This window comes from Dromaius novaehollandiae, chromosome 39, assembly GCF_036370855.1.
Source record: "Dromaius novaehollandiae isolate bDroNov1 chromosome 39, bDroNov1.hap1, whole genome shotgun sequence".
Lineage (NCBI taxonomy): Eukaryota > Metazoa > Chordata > Aves > Casuariiformes > Dromaiidae > Dromaius > Dromaius novaehollandiae.
In genome coordinates, this window is record NC_088138.1 from 192,513 (window position 1) to 212,102 (window position 19,590).

Sequence of the window (19,590 nt, forward strand, 5' to 3'; positions counted from 1 at the left end):
GCCACAGGAAGCCGGGGCTGCCCCGGGCGGGGGGGGGGGCGGCGTTGACGCAAATGCCCCCGGCCGGCCGCGCCGGGGCAGCCCCCGCGACCGCAGCGCGGGGGGGGCCTGGCCCCGGGCCCGGGCTGGGCCGGGCCGCCCTGGGGCGCCGCCGCGGGGCGGGGGAGCGCGGGGGGGGTGGGGGGCGCCCCGGGGGCTGCGGCCCGGCCCCCCCGCGGCGGCGGCGGCGGCGGCGGCGGAGGGAATCCCGGCGGGCTGCCCCGCCTCCGCCCGCGTCTAGACAGGCCGGGAAGCGGGACGTGCCAGCGCGGGCGGGGCCTGGCGCCCGCCCTGGCGCGGCTGACGCGGCGCCCGCGCGCGGGCAGGTGGGGGAGGCCCGCGGGGCCCCGGCGTCCCCCGGACCCCCGGCCCGGGGAGCGGCCGCCGGGGCGCGCGGCGCGGGGGGCGGCGGCGGGGGGAGGGAGCCGGCGCCGCGAGTGCCGCGTGCGTGCGTCACGCGTGTGCGCCCGTGCGAGCGCGCGTCTGCGGGCCCCGGGGCCGTGTACGGCTGTGCACCGGGATGCGTAGGCGTGTGTGTACATACATACACGTGTACGTGTGAGCGCACACGCATGCATGTGTGTGCAACACTACACGCTTGTGCGCGCACACACGTGCCTGTGCGCGTCTCTGCGTGTGTGTCCGTGTCCCTGCGTGTCCGTGTCCCTGCGTGTCCGTGTCTCACCGTTTGCCCCTGTCCCTGTGGGTCCGTGTGTCCCTGCGTGTCCGTGTGTCCCTGTGTGTGTCTCCATGCCCGTGTGTCCCTGTGTGTCCGTGTTGCTGCGGGTCCGTGTATCCCTGTGTGCCCGTGTATGTCTCTGTGTCCCTGTGTGTCCCCGTGTGTCCCCGTGTGTGCCCGTGTCCCTGTGTCCCTGTGTGTGTCTACACGTCCCTGTGTGCCCGTGTATGTCTCCGTGTCCGTGTCCCCACGTACATCCATGTCCGTGCGTCTCTGTGTCCGTGTGTCCCCACGTCCGTGTGTCCCCGCGTGTCCCCGTGTCCCCGCGTGTCCCCGTGTCCGCGCGCGCGGGGCCCCGCGCTGCCGCCGGCCGCAACAGCGGCGGCCCCTGGCGGCGCAGCGCCGCGCCGCAGCCAGCCCGGCGCAGGGCGGGGGGGGAGGCGGGGCCGGCGCGGCAGGTAGAGAGGGGAGGCGTGGCCGAGAGAGGGGAAGGCGTGGCCGAGAGAGGGGAAGGCGTGGCCGAGAGAGGGGAAGGCGTGGCCGAGAGGGGAGGCGTGGCCGGCGGGGCGTGGCCGGCGCGGCAGGTGGAGGCGTGGCCGAGAGCGGCGGGGCCGGACAGCAGGTCACCGCGGCCGCGGCGGCGCCGGGCGCGGGGAGCCGCAGCGCGGGGGCTCCCGGGCAGGGGAAGCGGGCGCGGGGCGGGGTGCGGGGGGGCAGTGCCGCGCTTACCGTGTCCAAGAGCCTCGTGGCCCGGCAGCGGCCGGCGGCGCCTCCGCTCCTCAGGGGGAACGGCCGCTCTCTGCCCCGCGGCGGCGCCCCGGCGGCGCCTTCACGCCTGTGCGAGCCGGGAGAAACCCCGGTAAGAGCCGGGCCGCCGCCGAGAGCGGCGCCGAGGGACCGGGCGGCTGGCGGCTGCCCCCCGGCAGCCCCCCCGCCCCCTCGGAGCCCCCCGAGCAGCCCCCACTGCCCCCTCGGAGCCCCCCACGTCCCCGTCCCCAGGGAAGGGGGCGGCGCGTTCCGGGTCCGAGCTCTCACCGTGCAGCCTGCGGCCTCCGGTGCCGGGGGGAGCGCGGCGAGGGGGTGCCCCGACTTGGGGGGGAAGCGAGGGCCGGTCGGGGGCCCGGTGGGATGGGGCAGGAGGGAGCGGGAGCTGCCGGGAGGGGAGCCTGGCGCTGGGGGCCACCGGGGGGGGCCGATTTGGGGGGCTGGTTCTGGGGTGGGGGGGAGCCGGGTTTGGGGTGGGGAGCCCCAGTTAGGGGGCTGCGGGGAGGACGAGGGACCATGGCCTGGGGCTCCGAAGTGGAAGGGTCCTGTTGGGGGGCTGAGGGGAGGTTGGGGGTCTCTGAGGGGAGTTTGGGGCGCTTTGAGGGGATATTGGGGTCTCTAAGGGGAGGTTGGGGCTGATTGGGGTCTCTGAGGGGAGTTTGGGGGTCTCTGAGGGGAGTTTGGGGGTCTCTAAAGGGAGGTCGGGGTCTCTGAGGGGGCATTGGGGGTCTCTCAGGGGATATTGGGCGCTGTGAGGGGAGGTTGGGGTCCCTGAGAGGATATTGGGGGTCTCTAAGGGGAGTTTGAAGGCTCTGAGAGGAGCTCAGAGCGCTCTGAGGGGAGGTTGGGGTCTCTGAGAGGGTATTGGGGGTCTCTAAGGGGAGTTTGAAGGCTCTGAGAGGAGCTCAGAACGCTCTGAGGGGAGGTTGGGGTCTCTGAGAGGGTATTGGGATCCCTAAGGGGAGGTTGAGGTCTCTGAGGGGAGGTTGGGGGTCTCTCAGGGGATATTGGGTGCTCTGAGGGGAGGTCGGGGTCCCTAAGGGGATATTAGGGGTCTCTAAGGTGAATTTGGGGGCTTTGAAGGGATATTGGGGTCTCTGAGGGGATATTGGGGGTCTCTAGGGGGAATATGGGGGCTCTGAGGGGAGCTCCGGGGCTCTGAGGGGAGGTTGGGGGGCTCTAAAGGAAGGTTGGGGGCTCTGAGGGGAGTTTGGGGGGCTCTAAAGGAAGGTTGGGGGCTCTGAGGGGAGTTTGGGGGGCTCTAAAGGAAGGTTGGGGGCTCTGAGGGGAGGTTGGGGGGCTCTAAAGGAAGGTTGGGGGCTCTGAGGGGAGGTTGGGGGGCTCTAAAGGAAGGTTGGGGGCTCTGAGGGGAGGTTGGGGGGCTCTAAAGGAAGGTTGGGGTCTCTGAGGGGAGGTTGGGGGGCTCTAAAGGAAGGTTGGGGCTCTGAGGGGAGCTCCGGGGCTCTGAGGGGAGGTTGGGGGGCTCTAAAGGAAGGTTGGGGGCTCTGAGCGGAGCTCCAGGGCTCTAAAGGAAGATTGGGGTCTCTGAGGGGAGGTTGGGGGGCTCTAAAGGAAGGTTGGGGGCTCTGAGGGGAGCTCCGGGGCTCTGAGGGGAGCTGGCGGCCCTCTGAGGCGAGGCTGCTCGGGGGGCGGGGCCAGCCCGCTGCGCGTTCTGATTGGCTCGGACTCCCCCTTCCCGCCAAAACACCCCCCTCCCCCGCCCGCGAGACACCCGCGACCGTTACTCCCAACGGCCACGGGGGGGGGGGGGCGGCGCGGCGCGCGAGGGCTCTCCGCGCTCTCATTGGCTCGCGCCCTCGGCGGCGGGAAGGACTCAGCCAATGGGAGCGCCGGCCGCCTCGCCGTGGGCGGGCCGGGCTCTGAGGGAGGAGAAGCAGCCATGGCGGCGGGCGCCTGTCAGGGCCGCGGCGGCGGTTTGGGGCGGCGGGGGGGGATCGGGCAGGCCTGGAGCAGCACCGGGGCGAGAGTTATGTGTGGATGTGGGGGGTGCTCGGTGGGGCAGGCGCCTCCCTTTCGGGCTGGCACCATCCGGGGTGTGTGTGGGGCCGCAGCGGCTGCTGTGGGCAGGGTCCGAGCCGGGGCTCCAGGGTCCGGTGTCAGCAACCTGCCTCCTTCCCCACAGCCGCGCAGTGCGCCCCGGACGCCGGGGACAAGGGTCCCAGGGGAGCCCTGAGCCATTACCTGACGGCGCCTTTCGACTCCCGTTTCCCCAACGCCAACCAGACCCGCAACTGCTTCCAGAACTACCTGGGTGAGGCTTGGGGAGGCCGCGGGGTACCCGGGGATCTCCCGCTGTGCCTGGGTAGCCAGGATTCGGGGGGCGGGAGCACCCCGTCTGGGAGGGACGGGGGCTCGACGCCCCGCTGGTGTCCCCGCAGACTATCACCGCTGTGTGTAGGCCTTGACGGCCAAGCGCCGGGACGTCACCCCGTGTCTGTGGTACTTCCGGGTCTTCAAGTCCCTCTGCCCCACTTTTTGGGTAGGTAAAGCAGGGCCCGGGGGCGGCTTGGGCCTGGGAGCCGGCGTCCCCGCTCCCCTAGCTCCGCGCGGCTCCGTGAGCCCTTCCCCGAGCGCCTGTTGCCAGGCCCTGCGCCCCACCGCGCGTCTTCCTCCCAGATCCGGCGCTGGGACGAGCAGCGGGAAGAAGGGACCTTCCCGGGCAGGATCTAGGCCTGGGCGCCAGCCGGCCTGCGCGACCCCAGGCGTCCCCGCGGCCCCCCTGCCTCCGGCCTCCTTCCCCGCCGGGGGACCGCCGCGCTCGCCGCTGCCTCGCAATAAACCGCCCGTGTCCTTCGTTCCCGCGTCTGTCCGCGCTGCGCATTGCCTGGCCCCGGCCAGCCCTGCCGCTCCGCGCCCTCGAGCGGGGCGGCCTCAGCGCCGCCGCCGCGCACGTGCCGGCCGCCCCCCTCGGCCGCCGCGCACCCGCCACCCGCCCCTCCCCGCCGGCCCCCTCCCAGCCCCCCGGCCGGCGCTCGGCCCCGCTTCCTGGCCCGGCTCGCCCTTTCCTGCCCCCCCGCGCCGCGCCGCGAAGGGAAATCCTCGCTCAGTGACCGCCGGAGCCGAGCCGGAGGCGCGCAGACAAAGAGGGGCGGCGGAGCCCCGCGGCGGGCTGCAGGCCGGGGGGCCATGGGGCAGCGCCGGGAGCCCCCGCGCCGCCGCTGAGCACCGGCACCGCCAGGGATCTGCCACGAGACTGGGTAACGCCCGCGGTTCTCGGGTGGGGGGCACCTGGCCCCGGCCGGGTCGTGCTTCCGAGGGGGTCGGGGGTCCTGGTGCCGGTGTACCCCCCCCGCCCCTCACGGTGGGACCCCAGAGTCCGGGCGGTCCCCGCCGGGTGCCCTGGGCGCTGTCGCGGTGCCGCTCAGGGGTGGGTCGGGGGGCCCCGCGCCCCACGGCGTCCCCGTCCCCGTCCCCGCAGGAGCCGCCCGGGCCGGCGCCATGTTCCCGGAGGAGCGCAAGGAGGGCAGCCCCCGCTTTGGGAAGCTCCACTTCCCCGTCGGCCTCTGGATCAACTCGCCCAAGAAGCGCCTGGCCAAGATGAGCCGCCGCTGGCCCAGCGTCGGCTCCGTCAAGTAAGAGCGCGGGGCCCCGCGGCGGCGACGCCGAGCCCCCCCCCGGCGCCCCCGAGCCCCCCCGCGGCGGCCCCGAGCCCCCCGGCGGCCCCCCCACGCCCCGCCTGCCCCCGCCGCAGGTCGACCTCGTCGGACACGGCGAGCCGCGGCAGCGAGACGGTGGAGCTGCGGCCCCCCGGCAAGGGCAAGGCCGCGCGGCACAAGCGCCTCTCCCACCTCTTCCACCGCGGCGGCGGCGGCGGCGGCGGCGCGGGGGGGGCGGCGGCGGCGGGCGGCGGGCGCTGGGCCAGCGAGAAGAAGCTGGCGGAGCTGGCGGACCCCGCGCCCGAGGGGGACCCCGCGGCGGCGGCGGAGGGGGGGCCGCGGGGGCCGCGCCAGCCGCCCGGCATCCTCAAGATCTTCGGCGGCGACCTGTGGCGCGGCGCCAACTACAAGAGCGTGCTGGCGACGCCGCGCTCCACGGCGCGGCAGCTGCTGCGTGAGGCGCTGGAGCGCTACGGGCTGCCGCCCGAGGCCGGGCCGCCCGGCGCCTTTGTGCTCTGCGACGCCGTGGGGCGCGCGGCGGGGCCCGGCGGCGCCTGGCAGGCCGAGCACCTGCGGCCCCTGGGCGACGCCGAGCGGCCCCTGGTGCTGCAGGACGTCTGGAAGCCCAAGGCCGGCTGCTCGCGGCGCTTCGAGATCCGCCGGCGCCAGGAGGTGGAGCGCGCCGCCGAGGCCGACGACGACGAGCCCCCCGGTGAGCCCCGCTCCCCCCGCCGCGCCCGCGCGGCCCCCCGCCGCGCCGCTCACCCCCTCTCCCCCCCCCAGGCGAGGCGCAGGCGCGGCGGGCGCAGCGGAGCCGCTCGCGGGCCGCCTCGGGGGGCCCGGCGCCGCCCAAGGAGCGCGCCGACAACCTCTCGCTGCGGCGCAGCATCAGCGACATGAACCTCAGCGCCAAGAAGCGCCGCGAGCGCAAGAGCGTGCTCAGCGTGGCGGGGGGCGACGCCGGGCCCCCCCTCGCCGCCGACGCCCCCGAGGAGCCCCCGGCCGAGGCCGCCGCCGCCGAGGAGCCGCCCGAGGCGCTGGAGCAGCTGGCGCAGAGCCTGCTCCGCCCGCCCGGCCGCCACCCCTACTTCCTGCTGCTGCAGGGCTACGGCCCCCAGGTGGGTGGGGGCGGCGGGGGCGGGGGCGCGGCGCCGGGCCCCCCCCCCCCTCCACCCCCCCGCCGCGCCCTCACGGCCGCCCCCCGCGCAGGAGCCGGTGCTGCACGTGGTGACGCGGGCGCGGCACGTCCTGGGGCGGCGCGGGGCGGGCGGCCCCCCCCCGGACACGGCGCTGGAGGCGCCCGACCTGCTGCCGCGGCACTGCGTGGTGCGGGCGGGCGAGCCGGCCCTGGTGCGGCCCTGCCGCGGCGCCGCCGTCACCCACAACGGGGCCCCGCTGCTGCGGCAGGCGCCGCTGGCCCCCGGCGACCTGCTGGGGCTGGGCCAGCACGTGCTGCTGCTCTACCGCGACCCGCGGGCCGCCGCGCCCCCCCCGCGGCCCCCCTGGCTGCCCCCCGCCGCCCCCGCGCCCGGCCTGGCCGGCGCCCTGGGCTGCCCGGGCTGCGGGCGCTCGCCGCAGGAGCGCCTCGAGGCCCTGCGCGCCTACGCCCAGAGCCGCCGGCCCGAGCTGCGCTTCCGGCCCCAGGAGGAGGAGGCGCTGCTGCGCGAGATCGTCCGCCTGCCCTCCTCCTCCTCCTCCTCCTGCTCCGCGGGGGCCGGGGGGGGCGCCGGGGGGGCCGGCGGCGTGGGGCTGGCGCCCGCCTTCCTGCTGGGGCTCTGCCTGGAGCACGCCGCCCGCGCCCTGCCGCCCGACCACCTGCCCGCCCTGCTGGCCCGCGTCGCCCGCCTCGTCAAGGAGGCCGTCTGGGTCAGCCGGGGGGCTGCGGGGGGGCGCACGGGGGGACAGGGGGGCTGCAGGGGACGGGGGGCCATGGGGGACAGGGACGGGAGATGGGGAGAGGCACGGGGGGGCTGTGGGGGGCTGCAGGGGACAGGGATGGGCGTGGGGGGCCAGGGGGGCCAGGGATGGGCACGGGGGCACAGTGGGGACGGGGACAGGCACGGGGGGCTGTGGGGGGCTGCGGGGGACGGGGACGGGCGTGGGGGGGCACGGGGGAACAGGGACGGGGGCCGTGGGGGACGGGAACGGGCGTGGGGGGCCAGGGGGGACAGTGGGGACAGGGACAGGGGGCCATGGGGGACAGGGACGGGAGATGGGGACAGGCATGGGGGGCTGCGGGGGACAGGGACGGGCACGGGGGGCTGCGGGGGACAGTGACGGGCACGGGGGGCCACCTCCCGCCTCACCACCGCCTCCCGCCCCCCAGGAGGAGATCAAGGAGATCGGGGACCGGCAGCCCGAGAAGTGAGTGGCCCCAGCCCTGGTGCCCCGTCCCTGTGCCCCGCCCCGGGGACGTCGCGGTGACGCCTCCTCCCGCCCCGGGGACGTCGCTGCCCTTCCTGGGGACCCGGGGGGGGTGCCACGTCCCCCCTCCGCGGGGACCCGGGGGTGCCAGGTGCCCCCGCCGCGGTGACGCGCCCCCCGGGTGCCGCAGCCCGCAGGAGGCGGCCGCGGAGGCGCCGGGCGTGGCGGAGGTGGCGGCGGAGCTGCGGCCACTGGTGCTGTGGCTGGCCAACGCCACGGAGCTGCTCAACCTGGCGCAGGGCCGCGTGCTGGAGCTGGAGAGGGAGCTCGAGCCCGACCTGGACGGTGAGGGGGGGCCGCGTGTGCCGGGGGGGGCCCGCGGGCCGGGGGGGGGGCTGCGCCGCAGGGGGGGGACACACACGGCCCCCGCCGCCCCCAGGCCCCGACCCCCTGCTCGCCGGCGACCTGGAGGCCTGCGACGAGGCGCTGGCGGTGCTCGACGAGGTCATCATGTCGACCTTCCAGCAGTGCGTCTACTACCTGACCAAGGTGAGCCCGCCCCGCGGCGCGTCTGCCCCACGGCCTGCCCCACGGCCGCCCCACGGCCGCCCCACGGCTGCCCCATGGCGTTCCCCCGCAGACGCTGTACGCGGCGCTGCCGGCGCTGCTGGAGAGCGACCCGTTTGCGGGGCCGGGGGAGCCGCGGGCGGCGGCGGGGCTGGACGGCCTCCCCGAGGGGCTGCGGCCGGCCCTGGCCGTCTACGCGGCCGCCCTGGAGCTGGGCCGCGACTGCCAGCTGCACCCGGCGCTGGTCTCGCAGACCTTCGGCTACCTCTTCTTCTTCTCCAACGCCTCCCTCTTCAACACCCTCATGGAGAGAGGTGCGCGCCGGGGGGCGGGGGGGCGGCCCGGACGCCTGGGCCCCGTCCTGGTCATGGGATGGGGTGAGGGGGGGCGTCCCGGACGCCTGGGCCCCATCCTGGTCATGGGATGGGGTGAGGGGGGGCGTCCCGGACACCTGGGCCCCGTCCTGACCATGGCACAGTGCGAGGGAGTTGCGTCCTGGACGCCTGGGCCCCTCCCCATCACGGCACGGGGTGAGGGGGGGCATCCTGGACACCTGGGCCCCTCCCTGCTGCCAAACAGGACGGGGGGGGTTGCACCCAGACACCTGTGTCCCCCCCACAGAGCGCAGAGGTCCGGGGCTGAGGCCGAGGGGAGGCCCGGACGCCTGGGCCCCAGCCCCGCTCGCCCCCCCCGCCCCGGTGCCCCCGGCTTCCTCCCATTGTCCGGCTGGTAGCGGCAGGAAGCGGCCGGTTTCCGTCCCGCTCCTTCCTGCGGGAAGCGGCCGCGGGGGCGGGGGGGGCTGTGGGGGGGGCGCAGGGGCCCCGCTGACCCCCCCGCCCCCCCCAGGCTCGGCGGCCCCCTTCTTCCAGTGGTCGCGGGCCGTGCGCATCCGCACCAACCTGGACCTGGTGCTGGACTGGCTGCAGGCGGCGGGGCTGGGCGACATCGCCGCCGAGTTCTTCCGCAAGCTCTCCGCCACCGCCAACCTGCTCTGCACCCCCCGCAGCAGCCTCAGCCAGGTGCGTGGGGGCCGGGGGGGCCCCCGGCGCCGCCCCCCCCCCCTCCTGAGCGTGTCCCCCCCCCGCCCGCGCAGGCGACCTGGGCCCGGCTGCGCGCCGAGTACCCGGCGCTGACGCCGGCGCAGCTGCACCACGTGCTCAGCCACTACCAGCTGGGGCCCGGGCAGCCCTGCCCCGAGGGCTGGAGCCCCCCGGCCGAGGAGCGGGAGCAGATCGCCGCCGGTGAGCCCCCCCGCCGCCCCCCCGCGCCCCCCCCCCGCCCGTCCCAGCCCTCACCGCCCCCCCCCCCCCCGGCAGGCGACATCTTCGAGAGCTTCACGGAGCACCCGCCGCTGCTGCTGCCGGCCGAGGGCTTCCGGCTGCGGCCCGGCGAGGCGGTGAGCGACGAGGGGCTGCACCGGCACCTCTGCCGCCTGCGCCGCTTCCTCTGGGAGCTGGAGCAGGGCTCGCTGCCCGCCAACCAGCGCGCCGCCTACGGCCTCGAGGGCCCCGCCTGACGCCGCCTGACGGCCCTCCGGGCACAGGCGGCACCCCCGGGGAACAGGCGGCCGCCCCTGGGGAAGAGCCGGCCGCCCCCCAGGGCACAGGCGGCCACCCCTGGGGACAGGCGGCCACCCCCGAGGGACAGGCGGCATCCCCAGGGCACAGCCGGCCACCCCCGGGGGACAGTCAGCGTCCCCGGGGCACAGGTGGCCACCCCGGGGACAGGCGGCCACCCCTGGGGACAGGCGGCCGCCCCCGAGGGACAGGCAGCATCCCCAGGGCACAGCCGGCCACCCCCGAGGGACAGTCAGCATCCCCGGGGCACAGGTGGCCACCCCGCGGACAGGCGGCCACCCCTGGGGGACAGGCGGCATCCCCGGGGACAGGCGGCCACCCCTGGGGGACAGGCGGCATCCCCGGGGCACAGGCGGCCACCCCTGGGGGATAGGCAGCGCCCCCGGGGAACAGCCGGCTGCCTCAAGGGACCACCAGCACCCCCGGAGGACCGCCGGCCACCTCGAGGGACTGCCGGCACCCCCAGGGGACAGCCGGCCGCCTCGAGGGATCTCCAGGGCCCTTGGGGACAGCCGGCCACCCCGGGGTGACAGCCGGCTGCCTCGAGGGACCACCAGCATCCCCAGGGGACAGGCAGCCACCCCGGGGGGATAGCTGGCCACCTCGAGGGACCACCAACACCTCCGGGGGACAGCCGGCTGCCTCCAAGGGACCACCAGTGCCTCTGAGGGACCACCGGCTGCCTCCAAGGGACCACCGACTGCCTCCGAGGGACCACCGGCTGCCTCGAGGGACCGCCGGCCACCCCCGGGGGACAGCCAGCACCGCCGAGGGACAACCAGCCCCCCCCAAGGGACCGCCGGGACCCCTGGGGCACTTGGGGTCACCCCAAGGGACCCGCGGCTGCTCCGGGGCCCAACCGGCTGCCTCGAGGGACCGCCGGCTACACCCTGAGGGGCCGCCAGCTACACCCGGGGGGACCGCCGGCTGCCCTGAGGGACCTGTCACCAGCCCGTGGGCGCCCCCCCAGCCCCCCCCGAGGAGCCCCCGTGTCCCCGCGGCATCCAATAAACAGCCTGGCCCCACTGTGCCACCGCCCGGACGCCTGGGTCCTTGCGGGGGGGTGGGGTGGGGGGGGCACGCCTGGCACACGCGTGTGCGGGGCCGGGGGGGGGGGGGGACAGGTAGCGCCTGTCAGTGCCGCAAAGGGCACCGGCCCGGATGCCTGGGCCCCTGGGGGGGGGCGCCCCAGACGCCTGGGTCCCCCAGGACCGAAGTGGGGGGGTCCCCGGGGAGGGGGGGGTCACTAACCCCCCCAAGTGCTGCAGCTGCCCCCCACGGTGAGGGGTGCTGGGGGCGGGGCCGTGTGGGGACACGCCCCTCTCTGTCGGGGAGGGGGGAATCCCCGAGGGGGCGGGGCCAATAGGGATCCCCGGGGGCGGGGCCTAGGGGGAATCCCAGGGATGGGGCATCTGGGGGCGGAGCCTGTGCGGTTCCCTGAGGGGGCGGGGCCTAGGGGGAATCCCGGGATGGAGCCAAAGGGAATCCTGGGGGCGGGGCCTGAGGGGAACCCCCCGGCCCCCCCCGCCAGGTACTGCGCCCCCCGGCCCCCCCGCCCTGCTGACACCCCCCAACGGCCCCCCGCCGGGTATGGCCCCCCCTGCGCCTCCCTGACAGCCCCGGCCCCCCACAGCCCCCCCCAGAGCTGCCACCAGCCTCGACTGTGACCCCCCCCGTGCCGGAGCTGCTGCCGGGCGACTGCACAGTGAGCTGGGGGGGGACACGGGGGGGCTGCCCCACGGCAGCTCCCCACAGCCCCTTCCCCTCGCCCCATGGCTGCCCCACAGCTGCTCCGCGCACCCCCCCGGCCCCCCTTCTCCCCCCCACGACCCCCCAGGCTGGCTGGAGGCGCTGGCGGCCCCCAGCCCCCCCCCCATCCTGGGCCTGGGCCACCTCGGCGACCTGCTGGGCCACCGCTGGCAGAGCCGCCCCGGCCGCGGGGGGGCCACGGGGGGGCCAAGAAAGCCCCTCTGCTGCTCCACCTGCTCCCACGGCTCCTTCGGCACCGGGGAAACCGAGGCACGGGGGGCCCAGGCGTCCGGGGAGGGGGCCCAGGCGTCCGGGGGCTGTGCAGGTCCCTTTATTGCTGCGGGGGGGGGGCCGGGGGGGTCCCGCCGTCCCTGGAGGCGCCCCGGCGGCGCAGGCAGGCCCTGGGGGGCGGGGTGAGACAGAGGAGTGGGCGGGGCTTGGACTGGCCACGCCCGCAGCCGGCTGGCCACGCCCACAGAGGCAGGGGAAGTGTGGAGGGAGTGTAAGTTGGCTCTCAAGCCCCGCCCCATCAGCCTGGCCACGCCCACAAATGCGGGGGATGCGTGGAGGGGGCGTATCCTCCATAAGCCCCGCCTTGCATCCAGCTGGCCACGCCCACATAGGCGTGGATGTGTGGAGGGGGTGTGTCACCCTCAAGCCCCGCCCCCTCCTCCTGGCCACGCCCACAGAGGCGGCTCCCTCCGCCCCGCGCGCAGTGGGCGGGGCTGAGGGACGGGGGCGTGCCCCCGGGGGGCGTGTCCCCGCAGGCCCCGCCCCCTCCCGCCGCTCACCAGGCAGCAGCGGCGGCGGCGGCTGCGGCGAAGCCCGAAGCGGCGGCGACGGCGGCGGCGGCGGCGGCCGGGGGGGGCGCGGGGCGGCCCGGGGGGGGCGGGGCCGGGGGGCGCCAGCGGGGCTCCGCCGCCGTCACTGCGGGGGGGGGGGGGGGGGACGGACACACGTCAGCGCCGGGACGCCGGGGCCCCCCCCGCCGGGACGCCGGGGCCCCCCCGGACACCGGGGCCCCCCCGACCTGTGACGGCGAAGCGGAGCTCGGAGCAGGGCTCCCCGCGCGGGCTGCGCATCTCGCAGCGGTAGCGGCCCGACGCGTTGCCCGTCACCTGCTTCCGCACCAGGAAGGGGTCGGGGCCGGCCACGAGCCGCTGCTCCCCCGGCGGCACCGCCTGCGGGGCCCGAGCGTCGGGGGGGGCCGGGACCCGGGGGGGATCCCCGGGGGGGTCCCGTCTCCCTAGGAGATCCCCGGGGGGTCCCGGGCCCCGGGGGAGTCTCAGGGGGGTCCCGGGCCCCAGGAGTGTCTCCGGGGGGGGGGGTCCCAGGCCACGAGCAGGGTCCTGGAGGGGGGTCTCAGTTGCCCTAAGGGATCCCCAGGGGGGTCCCAGGCCCCAGGGGGGGTGTCCGGGGGGGCTTTGGGGGGTTCCCGATTCCCGAGCAGGGTCCTGGAGGGGAATCCCGTGCCCCGGGGGGGTCTCTGAGGGGGTCCCGGTTCCCCTATGGGATCCCCGGGGGAGTCCCAGTCCCCAGGGAGGGTCGCTGGGGGGGTCCTGGTCCCTTAGGGGGTCCCCGGGGGAGTCTGGGGCCCGGGGGGGGGGTCTGGGGGGTTCCCAATTCCCGAGCAGGGTCCTGGAGGGGGGTCCCGTGCCCTGGGAGGGTCCCCGGGGGGGTCCCGGTCCCCGGGGGGGGGCCCGGGGGGGCCGGCCCTACCCGGTAGAAGACGTAGGTCTTGGTGCCGTGGGCGGCGCGGTGCCAGGCCAGGCCGCAGTCCAGGATCAGGTCCTCGTCCTCCGCCACCGAGAGCCGCCGCTCTGGGGGGGGGGAGGGAGTAGGGACCCCCGGGGCCCCCCCGGGCTGCACCCGGGACCCCCAAACCTGCCACCCCTGGGACCCCCAGACTGGAACCCCCAGAGCCCCCAAAGCTGCATCTCCCAGGACCCCAAACTGGGTCCTCTGGGACCCCCCAATCCTGCCCCCAGGACCCCCCAAACTGGGTCATCCGAGACCCCCCAAACAGCCCCCCCAGGACCCCCAAACTGGGTCCTCTGGGACCCCCCAATCCTGCCCCCCAAAACCCCCCAATCTGTCCCCTGGGACCCCTGAACCGCCCCCTGAGTCCCCCAAACTGGGTCCTTCAGGATTCCCCAATCTGCCCCCAGCCCCCCCCCAAACTGCCCCCCCAGGACCCCCAAAGTGGATCCTCTGAGACCCCCCAATCTGCCCCCCCGCGACCCCCAACCAGGCCCTCCAGGGCCCCCAAACCTGCTCCCCCGGGTTCCCCAGGCCTCCCTCCTCCGGGACCCCCCAAACCACCTCCCGGGACCCCCCAAGCCGCCTCCCAGGACCCCCCAAGCCACCTCCCAGGACCCCCAACCTGCCCCCCAGGACCCCCTACCTGCCCCCCCCCGGGCCCCCCCCGCTCACCGCCGCAGAGCAGCCCCCGGGTGCAGGAGTAGAGGGAGGTGTTGCAGGACCAGCAGTCGATCCAGACCTGCTCCATGCGCCCTGCGCGGGGCCGATGCGGAGGGGGGGCTCGGGGGGGGCTCGGACCCCCCCGACCCCCCCCGACCCCCCCCACTCACCGCAGCTATTGGGGCAAAACGCTGCAAGAGGAAAGAAGGGGGGGTGAGATGGCGACGGGACCTCGGGGGGGGCCGGGGGGGCTGGGGGGGGGGGCCGGGGTCTCGCCTTCGCTCTGGAAGCGCCGCATGAGCTGCTCGAAGTGGTCCTTGACCTCCTGCAGCGCCCAGTAGAGCTCGTTGAAGACCCGCTCGTCTGGGGGGGGGGGAGGCAGCACCGTGAGGCCCCCACCATTAGGTTCCAGAGTTAACGCCCCGCTCCTCCACACGGGGGTTCTTGGCTGGGGTTAGTGGTGCCGTTTTGCGCCCCCCCCCCCGTGGGGTGTAAGGGGGGGGAGGTCGCCGGTGGGGGGGGGGGGTCACCATCACCTCGGTAGTCTTGCTCCATGACGCGGCCCACGGTCCGGCGGAAGTGGGTGGAGGCTTCGTGCAGCGTGGCCTCGTCTGGGGGGGAGGGCCAGGGGTTGGGGGGGCTCGAGGGGGGGGGTCAGGGTGCCCGGGGGGGGGGCCCCCCCCTCACCGATGACGCCCATGAAGGTGGCGGGGTGGTGCGGCAGGGCGGCCAGGCCCCGCAGCCCCCGGCGCAGCAGGGCGGCCACACGGGCCCGCAGCTCGGGGCGCCGCGGCAGCGCCCGCGCCAGGAAGGGCCCCACCAGGGCGCCCAGGGCCCGCGCCGCCCCCCCCTCGCACAGCAGGCAGCCGCCCGCCCCCCCCGCCAGCGCCGCCGCCGCCAGCAGCGCCGCCAGCGCCCCCCGCATCCCTGCTCCGCCCCGCGGGCCACGCCCCTGTAGGCCACGCCCACTCAGGCCACGCCCCTAACGGACACCACCCCCTGCGGGGAACCCTGCTGCTGGGAGAATCCCTGCTAGGCCACGCCCCCCTCTGAGACATCACACTGAGGCCACGCCCCTATAGGCCACGCCCCCTATAGGCCACGCCCCCAGCGGACAAACACCCACACCCCCCCCAGCCCACACCCCCTGTGGGGACCCTGCTGCTAGGCCACGCCCCCCGAGGGAACGGCCGGTGTGGCCACGCCCCCTCTGGGCCACGCCCCCGGGGAGGTTCCACTAAGCCACGCCCCCCACGAGTCCTCCCCCCCCCAGTGCCCTCCTACTTCGCCAAGTCCCTGTGGGGAAACCCCAATAGGCCACGCCCCCAACAAGGTCACGCCCTCTCTAGGCCACGCCCCTGCGGCAACACCCCCCAACAGGCCACGCCTCCATCAGGGGGCCTCCCACCAGGCCACACCCCCCATGACCACTCAGCCACGCCTCCTGTGGGACCCTCCTGCTAAGCCCCGCCCCCTGTGGGACACCCCGCCCCTGGTCTGGCCACGCCTCCAGCATGGACACACCCCCTGCCATAGCCACGCCCCCCCGGAAATGCTCCGCCCCCAGCAGCTCCCTGGGCCTGTTTGGGGTGACATCGCTGCTAATCTGTTTCCATGGTAACAGGCTGGCTCTCTATGGTCACGGGACTGGGGTCGGGGGTGACCGCCCCACCAATAGCCTGTTTCCATGGTAACGGGCAGGCCAGGACTATGGTCTGGGTTCTGGAGGACCAGGTCTCTATGGTTTGGGGGCCTGGAGGACCAGATCTCTATGGTTTGGGGCCTGGAGGTCGGGGTGCCATCACCACCGACCTGTTCACACGGTAACGGGGCAGGGCGGGGGGGGGAGGCAGCTGCCCACATACCTGCGTGCCCCACACCCGCCCCACAGCCCGCCATGACCCCCCCGGGGACCCAGGCGTCCGGGACCCGCCCCCACCCCGGGTTATAAACAAAACTGCGCCTGGCCCTTTAAGGGGCCCCCTGATTGCATCACCACCACCGCCCCCTCTCCTGATTGGCGGAGCCGCTGATGGGGGCGTGGCCTTGAGAACTTTCCGCAAATACCGCTGCCTCGCGCTCTGACAGGCTCCTGAGGAACATGTCCCGCCCCCTGCTGTCTCCGATTGGCCAGTGCTCCAGTGGGGGCGTGGCTTAGGAGGCGGGCTGGGGAGGGGGTGGAGGTGCTGCTGCTCCTCTCTGATTGGCCAGAACTGCAGCAGGGGCGTGGCCAGCGGGAGAGCGCCGCTGGGGGCGGGAGCTGCCCCTTTTGATTGGCTGCGAGTGGGAAGGGAAGGGGCGGGGCTTGGGGGCGCCCGGGGCCAAGCGGGCGGCAGACGCTGATTGGTTGCAGCGGGGGTCGCGGAGCGCAGGTGAGGGGGGGGCAGCCCGGGTCAGGGGTCACGGGGGGGGCACACACGTGTGTCACGGTGCACACGCGTGTGCAGGGTGTGAGGTGGGCGGGGGTCTCCCGGCCCGTGACCCCGCGTGTCCTCGTGCGAGCGCACGCCCCAACACACGTGTGTCACGCAGCTCCGGGGGGCGCGGGGACGGGTCACACGCGTGTGCGGGGCGGTTCACGCGTGTGCAGGGCGGTTCATGCGTGTGCAGGGCAGCTCAGCCGTGTGCGGGGCGGCTCGCACACGCGTGTGCCTGACGTGTGCGGGCGCTCGCAGGGCGGCCATGGCCGGGGCCCGGCTGGGCAAGGTGGCGCCGGGCAGCAGCATCCTCTTCCTCTGCGACATGCAGGAGCGGTTCCGGCCCAGCGTCGCCTTCTTCCCCCAGATCGTCGCCGTCGCCGCCCGAATGCTCCAGGTACCGGGGCCCAGGCGTCCGGGAGGCCAACAGCCCTCTGACCCCACCCCCCAGGGGCCCAGGCGTCCGGGAGGCCAACAGCCCTCTGACCCCACCCCCCAGGGGCCCAGGCGTCCGGGAGCCTGACACCGCTCTGAACCACCTCCAGGGGCCCAGGCGTCCGGGAGCCCAACAGCCCTCTGACCCCACCCCCCAGGGGCCCAGGCGTCCGGGAGCCCAACACCCCTCTGACCCCACCCCCCAGGGGCCCAGGCGTCCGGGCTCCTGACACCCCTGTCACCTGCCACCCCCTGGGGCCCAGGCGTCCGGGTGGCCCCGCTCCTCCCCCACTGCCCCCCCCGGGGGTCCTAGACATCCAGGCACCGTGGGGGGGGGCCCCGGTGTCCGGGCAGCTCTGTGGAGTCCCAGGCATCTGGGTGCTGTGGCGGGGGGGCCCCGGCGTCCGGGCAGCTCTGTGGGGGCCCCGGCGTCCGGGTGCCCCCAGCCCTGCTCCCCGGGGGGCCCCGGCGTCCGGGGGGCCCCGGCGTCCGGGCAGTGACGGGCGGCCGCAGGCGTGCCGGGAGCTGGGGGTGCCGGCGGTGGTGACGGAGCAGCACCCGCGGGCGCTGGGCCCCACGGTGCCCGAGCTGGGCGCCCACGACCTGCCCAAGCACCCCAAGACCTGCTTCAGCATGGTGGTGCCGGCCGTGGAGGCCGAGCTGCGCGCCCGGCCCGGCCTCGCCTCCGTCCTGCTCTGCGGCATCGAGACCCAGGCCTGCATCCTGGTGCGCCCGCCGGGGGGGGGGGGCTCGGGGGGAGGGAGGGGACCCAGGTGGCCGGGGGGGGGGCTCGGGGGGAGGGAGGGGACCCAGGCGGCCGGGGGGGGCTCGGGGGGAGGGAGGGGACCCAGGCACCTGGGGGGGGGCTCAGGGGGAGGGAGGGGACCCAGGCGGCCGGGGGGGGCTCGGGGGGAGGGAGGGGACCCAGGCGTCCAGGGGGCCCAGGCATCCGGGGGGGGCTCGGGGAGGGAGGGGACCTGGGAGGCCGGGGGGGGGGGCTCGGGGGGAGGGAGGGGACCCAGGCGGCCGGGGGGGGCTCGGGGGGAGGGAGGGGAACCAGGCATCCGGGAGGGACCCACGGGGAGGGGGAGGACCCAGGTGGCTGGGGGGGATTTGGGGGGAGGGAGGGGACCCAGCGGCTGGGGGGGGACCCATGCCGGGGGGGGAGGACCCAGGCGTCCGGGGGGGACCTGTGGGGAGGGAGGGGACCCAGGCGTCCGGGGGGGATTTGGGGGGAGGGAGGGGACCCAGGCATCCGGGGGGACCCCACGGGGAGGAGGGTTGTTCCTGGGGCTGGGACTGCAGCTTCTGGGGGGCCCCCAGTGGGCACAACGCCCTATGGGGTGGGGGGGGGGGCAGATCACCCGGACGCCTGGGCCCCCGGAGGCAGCGTGGGTGCCCCCCCCCCCCGGCAGAGCACGGCGCTGGATCTGCTGGAGCGGGGCCTGGACGTGCACGTGGTGGTGGACGCCTGCTCGTCCCGCAGGTGGGCACGGGGGCGGGGGGGGCACGGGGGGGGCGGGGACCCCGGTGCCATGGGGGGGGCACCGGGGGGTCCCTGGGCCGCGGGGTGACGCGGAGCCGCAGCCAGGTCGAGCGGCTGGTGGCCCTGGGCCGCCTGCGCCAGAGCGGCGCCTTCCTGAGCACCAGCGAGAGCCTCGTCCTGCAGCTGCTGCGCGACGCCGCCCACCCCCGCTTCCGCCAGGTCGGCCACGCCCCCCGGAGCCACGCCCCCCGGGAGCCACGCCCCAATGAGCCACGCCCCCGGGAGCCACGCCCCCCGGGAGCCACGCCCCCAAGCCCTGCCTGTCCGCTCCCCCCTGCGACGCCCCCACCCGGCCCCCGACACCCTCGCAGTTGGCCCCGCCCACAGCCCCGCCCACTCTATAGCCCCGCCCACCGGGTCACCCAGCCCCGCCCACTAAGGCCCTGCCTTTAGCCCCGCCCACCAGGCAGGCACCCCTGTGGTCCCGCCCACCAGATAACCTGGCTCTGCCCACCGGGTTTCCACCCTCTAGCCCCGCCCACCCAGTAACCTGGACCCGCCCACTGGAGCGATTGGCCCCACCCACCATGTAGCTCCCCCCCCCCCCAGCCCTGGCCACCAGGTAACTGCCCTCTAGCCCCGCCCACCAGCCAACCTGGCCCCGCCCACCAGGTAGCTGCCCCCAAAGCCCCGCCCTCTGGGCATCTTGGCCCCGCCCACCACATAGCCCCGCCCCTCCAGCCCTGCCCGCCACATAGCTGCCTCCCCTGGCAGCGCCAACCTGGCCCCGCCCACCACAGAGCCACCTCCTAGCCCCGCCCACCGGGCAACCTGGCCCCGCCCACCGGGTGCACCAGCCCCGCCCACCAGCACCCCCCCTCTGGTGCTGCCCCCGGGGAGCCCTGCTGGGCGGGAAGCCCCGCCCCTCGCCCCGCCCCCTCCCTAACCCCGCCCCTCGTGGCCCTGCCCCGTGCACACGTCATGGCGGGGGCGGGGTCTCGTTGCAGGTGCAGCAGCTGATCAAGGAGCCGGCGCCGGACAGCGGGCTGCTGGGGCTGCAGGGGCTGCTGGGGGGGCCGGGGGGGCCGGGGGGGCCCTGACCGCCGCGGTCACGTGTGCACACGCGTGTGGGTGTGTGCTGACACCGCCGCGGTCATGCGTGTGCACACGCGTGTGCTGCCGCCACTGGTGGAATAAACCCCACGGTCACGTGTGCACACGCGTGTGCTGGTGCTGCCGGGGGAGTGAACGCCGCCACGGTCACGCGTGTCGGGTCCTGGGGGGTCACGCGTGTCGGGTCCGGGGGGGGTCACGCGTGTCGGGTCCTGGGGGGGTCACGCGTGTCGGGTCCGGGGGGGGTCACGCGTGTCGGGTCCTGGGGGGGTCACGCGTGTCGGGTCCGGGGGGGGTCACGCGTGTCGGGTCCTGGGGGGGTCACGCGTGTCGGGTCCTGGGGGGTCACGCGTGTCGGGTC

General features: G+C 76.2%; 2 protein-coding genes across 9 annotated transcripts; both read left to right on the top strand.

Moving 5' to 3' along the window:
• Positions 1–301: 301 nt before the first annotated feature.
• Positions 302–9,847, top strand: RASIP1 (Ras interacting protein 1). 6 transcript variants are annotated; one of them, XR_010386435.1, is made up of 16 exons: positions 1,281–1,340; positions 3,627–3,755; positions 3,883–3,983; positions 4,121–4,701; positions 4,923–5,076; positions 5,196–5,812; positions 5,884–6,218; positions 6,310–6,966; positions 7,427–7,464; positions 7,655–7,809; positions 7,904–8,013; positions 8,105–8,345; positions 8,878–9,050; positions 9,125–9,272; positions 9,348–9,637; positions 9,779–9,847. XR_010386435.1 is itself a non-coding variant. In XM_064503582.1 (15 exons), the coding sequence occupies exons 5-15, from the start codon at positions 4,943–4,945 to the stop codon at positions 9,545–9,547; spliced, it is 2,808 nt and encodes a 935-aa protein (XP_064359652.1). In that variant the 5' UTR covers positions 302–365; positions 3,627–3,755; positions 3,883–3,983; positions 4,121–4,701; positions 4,923–4,942; the 3' UTR covers positions 9,548–9,681. The 6 variants fall into 6 exon arrangements, 5 of the variants coding, with proteins under 5 accessions (XP_064359652.1, XP_064359655.1, XP_064359651.1 ...); XM_064503582.1 differs by lacking the exons at positions 1,281–1,340; positions 9,779–9,847 and adding an exon at positions 302–365 and having other exon boundaries at positions 9,348–9,681; XM_064503585.1 differs by lacking the exons at positions 1,281–1,340; positions 9,779–9,847 and adding an exon at positions 302–365 and having other exon boundaries at positions 4,552–4,701; positions 9,348–9,681.
• A 5,849-nt stretch (positions 9,848–15,696) lies between these two features.
• Positions 15,697–19,333, top strand: ISOC2 (isochorismatase domain containing 2). 3 transcript variants are annotated; one of them, XM_064503606.1, is made up of 6 exons: positions 15,697–16,150; positions 16,454–16,592; positions 17,263–17,356; positions 18,046–18,116; positions 18,222–18,335; positions 19,124–19,333. In XM_064503606.1, the coding sequence occupies exons 2-6, from the start codon at positions 16,461–16,463 to the stop codon at positions 19,214–19,216; spliced, it is 504 nt and encodes a 167-aa protein (XP_064359676.1). In that variant the 5' UTR covers positions 15,697–16,150; positions 16,454–16,460; the 3' UTR covers positions 19,217–19,333. The 3 variants fall into 3 exon arrangements, with proteins under 3 accessions (XP_064359676.1, XP_064359675.1, XP_064359674.1); XM_064503605.1 differs by having other exon boundaries at positions 16,037–16,150; positions 16,527–16,592; positions 17,144–17,356; positions 18,218–18,335; XM_064503604.1 differs by having other exon boundaries at positions 16,038–16,150; positions 17,144–17,356; positions 18,218–18,335.
• Positions 19,334–19,590: the final 257 nt, after the last annotated feature.

Excerpts from the sequence above, each read along its gene's own strand:
- ISOC2 (XM_064503604.1), top strand. The coding sequence starts at position 16,461 with ATGGCCGGGGCCCGGCTGGGCAAGGTGGCGCCGGGCAGCAGCATCCTC. Across the intron at positions 16,593-17,143 it reads TCGCCGCCCGAATGCTCCAG|GCGTGCCGGGAGCTGGGGGT; the intron begins GTACCGGGGCCC and ends GGGCGGCCGCAG. Across the intron at positions 17,357-18,045 it reads AGACCCAGGCCTGCATCCTG|AGCACGGCGCTGGATCTGCT; the intron begins GTGCGCCCGCCG and ends CCCCCCCGGCAG.
- RASIP1 (XM_064503582.1), top strand. The coding sequence starts at position 4,943 with ATGTTCCCGGAGGAGCGCAAGGAGGGCAGCCCCCGCTTTGGGAAGCTC. Across the intron at positions 7,465-7,654 it reads GGGGACCGGCAGCCCGAGAA|CCCGCAGGAGGCGGCCGCGG; the intron begins GTGAGTGGCCCC and ends CGGGTGCCGCAG. Across the intron at positions 9,051-9,124 it reads CCCGCAGCAGCCTCAGCCAG|GCGACCTGGGCCCGGCTGCG; the intron begins GTGCGTGGGGGC and ends CCGCCCGCGCAG.